Here is an 8,525-nt window from a genome sequence, read left to right on the forward strand (position 1 = left end):
AAAGCCACAGAAATACCTCACTAAAAGAATCACAGGCCTAAAGCAGATGTCCTATGCTGACCACCTTAAAAAACTCCAGCTATACTCTGTCGCATATCGTCTACTCAGAGGCGATCTTTGCTTAACATACAAGGCCATGTCAAACCCAGAGCTGTTGGACATGTTACACTTAAAGAAATCCCAGTCCCTTAGAGCCACACACTCCAGGGATCTAAACCTTGTCATCACAATAAACAAAACATGCTGGAGGGATAGGTTCCTGACCCAGAGACTCCCCAGACTCTGGAATAGATTGCCCATACATGTCAAGCAGAGTGCCTCTTTGGTCCTCTTCAAAAGGAACCTTGACGATTGGATGGGAGAAAGGAAATTCACCCCAGGGATCACGTCAGTCGCCCTGCTAGACAGGGGTCCAGGTAAGTAAATAGTGTGGGAAGAAATAGCCAGGGAATTGTTATGGCTAGGCTTGTATAGGCCCTAGGGCTGATAGCCTAGTACCAACCTATGAACCTATGAACCTATGTAAGAGAAAGATGAACTATTATTAATGGCACAATGTGGCAACACGTGTGACAAAGTGCCAGAGAAGGGAGGACTAATACTGGTATATGTAACAAGAAACAATGACAATAGGAAACAGTTATTATCTGCCAGCTGTGACCATTAGTAAGGACTGCCTCTCTTATCATTTACTGTTATAATAACTAGTAGAGACTTTGTCTTGAGTAGTGTATGTATCAGTGTGCATAGTTCTAGACATGTCAGTTTGAAAATTCACAGGTAGGAAAGAGAAAATCAAGAGAGGAATAACAGCATAGGCAATATAAAGACATACTGTAATAATTTATTGTGCAAAACCTTATAGACAGGAGCCATGGTTGGCAATAATTAAAGGCTTTAATACCACAAGGACACATACAGAGTCTAAGTAAGTATACATTTTCAAGAAACACTTAAATAATTTTAACAGGACACAATCTGATGATATTAATTTGAAGGTTCAAGAAATATGCAAGGGCTTTTTTGTAGAAAGGTTGGTGAATGATTTGAATGGGCTTTCTGAAGAAATTGTAGTGTCACAAATGCTGACTACAATTAAGAAGGTATGAAACAGATATACAGAATTATTATGATGTATGAAATAAAACGTAAACATGTTGCCATTTAAATAGAAACAGCAATTATAGAGAATGTAGAGTAAGAAGCTGGCAATGAGCTTATTCTATTACCTAGTTCAACTGGAACTTATATACTATGGAAATCTATGTTGTTGTAATAACTAATTTCACATTATGAGTAAATATACTATGAATGATTGGCACATTGTCCTACTGATGAACAGGTTCATGTTGAGGTCTTGTCAATGTATTCTCAAAGAAAATATAATCCTTGTTGTAGCATTTCGGACTAAATATGTTGCTCTTTCCATTCCAATCGTAACTTTATACTTTGTGTGTATTATAAATTTAACCCATGCCATACTATCTTACCACAAAATCACTTATGTAATCATAACAATATGCAGTGCAACATTTCTTCAGTAATTTAATGGTTGTGTACACTCAGCAACACAGCTCTAAAGTTTTTTGCACAAGAATTCTGGACAAAACCAAAAATAATGGGGGCTAAAGCCCAAAATCAGAAACAGTTTTTAAATATTATTCTAATTCACTTAAAAGGTTACTAGAACATGAAGTTTTGCATCAGTATGCATTTGTTGACCAATAAAAATATGACACTCTGACATTTAACATTGATGACTGATTTTAATTCCCGGTGATCTTCTCAGTTATTTTATCAGAAAATCAAAATTGTTATGAGGGACAGGGCAAACAATATAAGGCAAATGAGAGACCTTCTGCAAAATCAATGACAGTTGAAAGGCATCCTTGCTGGTGGTACATCTAACAAATCAGAATATATAACTAATCAAATAAATAGGCTCTCCTTACTGAGACTGAAATGCCACGGCAGGTTTTTATGCAATACTTATACTATATATATATATATATATATATATATATATATATATATATATATATATATATATATATATATATACACACATATATATTATATATTTTATATAGATATATATATATATATATATATATAGATATATATATATATATATATATATTGGATTGGACTCATGATGCAACATTTTAAAGGGCATACAGTATTTCTGGTAGGATTCAATGCATTTACAAGCAGTCTTCTCTCAATGATTTTTTGCTGTCATGTCACATTATGATGCAGGAAAGTATTTAAATGTTCATGTTTGTCTCACTGCAGAAGGACAGATTTATAGAGTCAATGGCATTAAGGATGAATTATGCAACGAGAGGAAAACTCTTAAAGTTAAACCATGAAAACATTCTTCAGATTCGTAGGATTGTTTATGATTTTCTGACAACAAGATTGGTAAGTACCTAAAAGAATTAAGTTTAAACATATGATTTTGCCTGCACTTACCTCTAAATGCTATCATGTCATGACACTGTAACACAAGAGGTAATGATAAGGTTTAATTGTAAGAATATTGTGCAGCAACGATGCCTTACCTCAGTCTGATAAGGTCAGTGTAGCAGTATAAAGACATGATAAGGTTTGTATACTTTTTAACAGTTGATAATAAAGGATGAGACACTATTATTGCTGCTTGAATTTCTAACAGTACAGAGTATACACTTGTTGATAAATAAGCCCCAAAAGTGAAGAGGCTTTTTCATCTTTCCCCAACTGAAAACTACAGCCTCAGATTGTTTTTAAATGTGATTATACTGAGCTGCGTCTCTGTTTCTAAATCTAGTTGCACTTAGTATACTCACAGCCTATCCTTATCAAAGGATCATTGGTTCTGACACATGTTAATCACTGAATATAATTACGATGCTTCAATAGCAGGAAGTTCACACTGGTTTATGTATTTTTGATAGAGTCCAGTTAACCAATAAGTGCATTTCTATGACTGCAGAATTATAGTAGGCAGGAGACTGGGACTCCCCAGTCACCTATTAAAATTCAACACTGATAAAGAGGGCAGGTATGGGATCTGAACAGGAGCAGGACATGCAGAATCCACTGAAATATTGATTGACCCAATATACATTTGGTTAAGTGTCTGTGGGGAATAACATATGCAGCATTTGGGCTGAAAAAACACTTTTGTGGTGTAGGTTTGGAAAACACTAGACTTGTGAAATTGGGGAGGATGTGATTTTAGATTTCCTTGTTCAAGTATTTAGCTGTAAAAGCCAGGTTACAAACTGAAAGAGAAGGTTATACAATGTGAACAAAGGAAACATTCGTATCCAATTAAACATAGGTTCAGTAATTGTATTTGACATTAAGAGTCAAACCCAGAGGTAATACAAAACCTGGTTTGCTGTTTCCATCATTAAAGTATATGCAAAAATCCATTTCTAAAAAATGCAGTTTATGATACAATCTAGATAACAAATACATTCATAGTTTGTATTAGATTTTGTTATAGTTATAAAAAACAAACATATTACAAAGAATGAGAGCACTGCATGCTTGTTGTATTCTTTTTTTAAACACTCACACCAAAACCAACTTACAGGTCCAGCAGTCACTTAGTCAGGAAAAGAAACAGCCTCCATTATGTTTTCCTCACCAAGCTGCAGCTATAAACTCAGATGTAGTACATACTTTTAAAGGTACATTTATACCCTACAGTGCCATGAATATTATAGCATCTTTCTGCAGGGTCAGACATAGAGTAAAACAGTACCTCACTGGAAAGACGTGCAAATACTTCAGAGAGTAACAACCATAATGCTTGCCTAAACACAAAAATGATCTTCCCTTATCATATATGGCACATCACTCTGTCATTGTTCTGCATGCTTATGGCTATTTTAAACTTTTATGGCAGTCTATAGGAAGATATCTGAAACAAAGTGCTGCTTCAGTAAAGGTTCCTGTCGTTCCTGACCTTGTTTGCTTTGTGCATGTAGCCCTGACTCAGCTGATTCAGAGTTCACACAATATCAAAGACCTTAGGGTCTTGAAAGAATACTATATGGTGTTGATATTCACAAGGGACTGCTTTGTGTAGCTATAGAATCTGATGGACCCACTAACAAACTTTTAGCATACCCTTTATAAATGCCTTTATCTGACTGTGTACAGCCTATCTACGGATAAATCTCAGATTCTGAACATGAACTTCAACCTACTCCTGAGTGTGTGGTAAAGTATTTCTTGGGTTGGGCCAGGAACATTCTTCTGTATCTGAGGGGCTCAGGGTTAGGTTCCTATAGGAAGACTTGGAAAATCAATAGCTGTATTTTGTCCTAGTCCCCTTCAATAAACACATTACACCAAATGACATTTGATGACCTTTATTAAAATTCCATCAACATAACTTTATTGACCAGCTAGTATTTCACTTGTACATCACAGCATAAACAACCATGTAACTGTTAACTTAGGGTAGCATAACCTCACTCACCCTAAGTAAGCAGCATCCTTACCTCTGCTCGCTTACTTTACTTATCAAGCAGCATCCAACCACTCACTTGTATTTCCCAACTCATTGAAATGAACCTCCAACACCAGAGGGGGAACAGAAGAGGGACAAGCCTGCCCCTCTTCTATGCCTCCCAAAAATTATAACAACCACACAATCCCCAATGCTTCGAACAGGGAGGGAGGGTGGGTAGCAAGTTCACACCAAAATATGATTCCTTACCCAGTTACACTCTCACAGAACTTATTAAGCCCTTCCCTACCCTTACCTCATTTCCTCCCAATCATCCTACTTTCCTATTTAACCCTTTCCTCGCCCAAACTAGCTTCTTCCCTTACCCTCATAAAACCATTAATACTTCTATCTCAACCCCCACCTGAAGATGTCCTTGGACAAACTGGTTTGTTACCAAACCTCATTTGTCCCAGTCCCCTTCAATAAACACATTACACCAACTGACATTTGATCACCTTTATTAAAATTCCATAAACATAACTTTATTGACCAGCTAGTATTTAATGTATTAATCACAGCATAAATATCCATTTAACAGTTAACTTAGGGCAGTGTGACCCCACTCACCCTGCCCAAGTAAGCAAGATCCTTACCTCTGCTCATTTACTTTTACTTATCAAGCAGTGTCCAACCGCTCACTTGCATTTCCCAACTCATTGAAATAAACATCCAACCAAATAAGCAGCATCCTCACCTCTGCTTGCTTACTTTTTCCTTGTCAAGCAGCGTCCAACTGCCCACTTGCATTTTCCAGCTCATTGAAATGAACCTCCAACACCAGAAGGGGAACAGAAGAGGGAAGAGCCTGCCACTCTTCTCCATCCACCAGCTTGACCAGGCTGTTCCCCCTACTTCATACCAAAACTCCCAACATCCTTCCAAAACAAAACAAACTGTACATTAAAAAGTTAGAAGCCAAACATCATTTGGTGAACTTCATTCTCTGTGAACCAAACTGGATCCCTGTCATCAATATGCCAAAATCCTATCATATAAAGCAACCAGTTGCCTAATCATCTGATATTAAACAAATGATCCCCCTCCAAAGCTCAAGTAATACCCATACCCTTGTAAAACCTCTGTAACTAAAACATATCCTCAATTATCCTAATTACCAAACAGTAACTTCATAATTATTCCCAGGTCATTACCTGCCAAATGTACCACCAAAACACTAAAAAGCCCAACACCTTCCAAAACAAAGCAAGCCCAACCACATGCCACCCTGCCTAACTGCAGCATCCTTTAACCACCCAAAGGATGTAATAATGACCAAATGAGATCACCTGTCCAACAAATCATTTTAATAGGAATTCAACCCCCATACCCACCATCTATTATAAAACAAATATCCGATAACCACATAGCATTTGCTGATCAGTGCACCACCCTCTTAATGAATTCAGTCCTCCATAATGTCAATATCCCCCAGACTGCAATCCAGTGAACCTCCCTTTACCAACGCCAAGCCCTACAACAAAACTTATCTTAACAATTGCCACAGTCTGTTAGTCTTCACACTATCAAACCTAACCCAACCCTTCAAACATATGACCCACAGTCCCAGATCCAGTAAAGTCACATAACCTAGTCACCTGTGCAACCATTGTAAATGGAGCTAAAGCCACCTTGACCACTTGAACTTCCTAACCTTGTTCCCAAGCCTCAACACAAATTAAAATCTTACAATGCCCTACTATATACCCTGGAATCCTGTAACATATCTAATCATTCCAAGCCAACCTAACACACCTCAACCAGGGCTTCCTACCACAGCCCTATTGTCCAAATGAAAATTAATAGTCTTCCCCACAACTTCTACTAAACCTACAATGCCAGCCAAAGTGAAACTAACTCCAGACAGTAACATCCCTTCTCCTAATGTCCTTCCATCCAATACATCCATCCTCCAAATGTCCTTACATCCTGCCAGCCAACAAGCAAAACCATTCTCTCACAAATATGCCAAATTAAGGAGCCCACCAAGCTTCATGACATCCTTAATCCACCCTTGTCCCAAAACTTCACCCCTCAAAATGCTTTTTTTTTTATATCAAACAACCATGGCCTGCATCCAATAGGCACCCCCTTACTCGGACTTTCAAGCTTCTGCATAAACAGTAACCAGTTCCTCACTCACCCCTGCACACATGCATACCTAGCCAGCTCTGCCAAACCCTTTACTTAGTCTTAAAGTCCTGTCCACTGCTGCCCAATCCAATGGAGAACAGTGCTAAACTCCCAAAGTAGCACAGCTACCAAACAATCCAACTGCCTAACCTTGCCATAGGGAAACAAACCCAACTACCATGCTCACAAAATGTGACCCAACCTCATGTTGCTGTAACTCCACCCCACCTGTGGACAGCCCCAAACAATCCCCAAACTTGCTTCACCCTGCCCCTGATGTACCTCATCCTCACCTGTCCCCACCCAATCAGCATTCTGATGTGCCTTAATGAGTAAATTAGGATTGCCTGCAAAGTCACTGTGCACCACTCCAGTGACAGGAACATCCACCCCAGTCAAATCCATCACATTTCAAATGCACTTCCTCCAGTCCACCAACTGATGCCCACTCTGCACTGAAGTTGTTCTGAAGAAGCAAAAATTATTTTTTGAAAGAGCTTACCCTTCATTAAAGTTTTTTGTTTTTATGTGAGTTTGCTCCTTTGTTTGGATTTGTTTTCAATGTGTGTGACTGTGATACCTGAATAACAAGGAGTGTGACCCCAGCTCTGTTTATGTGTTGGAACATTTGTTTGTTTCTATTAAATTTGTGGTTCCACACAGTTTATTGCCAAGGGTATATTTTTTCTTTGGCCTATTCTATAAATAGAAGTATCACATTTTAACCATCCTATGAGGTTCCTCAATAAAGTTGTTAATCGGTAATCAGGGTAAAGAAAATTAAACCAGTCCATACTTGTGCCAATACAGCCAATTACAGAACCTGCAACATCGGTCACAAAAAAGGAGGTTTTAACATACATAACCCCCCATAACATTACCAAACTTACACCAAGTCTTAGGTGATAAGCATGCACATAGTGATGATACTCGCTGCCACATAAAACCACCATCTTCACTCAACCACTCAGTCCCACAAGAGACAAACACACGCAGACCCCTAAACACATCATCACTATGCCCCCTTTTAACATCTACAGTAACCTTCCTTTCAAATCTGGGGACTCAATTCAAGAACCCTCCAAGTTTAAGGAGACAACCCAAATATGAAAAAAAGAAATCTGCCCATTCTGCCAGGTCTAGGCAGAAGCAAATGTCCGCATCCTGCCAACAATAGCAAAAGTGTAAGCCAGTCATAACTACTTCCTAGAACAAAACATCTGGTCAAAACTATAAATCAATGACATTTCTAACTTCAGGCTTAATGATTTGCTGTTAACTCTCCAAAGAACCACAATGTAATGTTAAACATACCAAAATGAGGCCAGATCTGGACATTTGGAACATACCTACATCCAGTGAGGCAACTAGCATACAGCAAATGCCAACTTCAAACGTAGAAGACATGTAGCAGATGGCCGTCCATTTCCCTAATCCAGTCATCCAAACCACCCAACTATACAATCTGGGCCTCCTGTTAAAATCTGTACCCAGGTATATTATCTGCTAAGGTGGAGAAATACTGCACTTATGACAAGTGAAGATGTTAGTCAATGTACCTTTCTACTTCAAGCAATTTAATGCAAGTAGTAGCAAGATTGACTTTTTTTTCTTCATTACAATTTTATAAGAATGTTCTAACAAAAAAAACAGATCTTAAACACTGCTCCTATAATTAAAATGTCACTAGAATAGCAGAGTCCATATCAGCCTGCAAAGCCAATGAAAATCTGAGTCGCTGTGAGGGCTTTAACATGGACCGAGCATCATACTTCACAATCCATTAGAGCAAGAATCTGGACAAGGCCATAGTTAATGAGGCTAAAGGTCCAGTAATTTAGGGCACTTTTTTAAACATGCTCTTACTATTGAGCAACTTCTC

The 8,525-nt window shown here is 38.2% G+C and overlaps 1 protein-coding gene across 1 annotated transcript in view; it reads left to right on the plus strand.

Moving 5' to 3' along the window:
• Window positions 1-2,307: 2,307 nt before the first annotated feature.
• Window positions 2,308-8,525, plus strand: part of LOC122792400 (myosin light chain kinase 3-like) — a 92,130-nt gene continuing 85,912 nt past the window's right edge. Inside the window, exon 1 of the mRNA XM_044060189.1 lies at window positions 2,308-2,424. Coding sequence (XP_043916124.1) covers window positions 2,317-2,424 — 108 coding nt within the window. The 5' untranslated portion in view covers window positions 2,308-2,316. The remainder of the gene's footprint in view (window positions 2,425-8,525) is intronic.

Source organism: Protopterus annectens, chromosome 1.part2 (assembly GCF_019279795.1).
Source record: "Protopterus annectens isolate FY-2018-M chromosome 1.part2, PAN1.0, whole genome shotgun sequence".
Classification (NCBI taxonomy): domain Eukaryota; kingdom Metazoa; phylum Chordata; order Ceratodontiformes; family Protopteridae; genus Protopterus; species Protopterus annectens.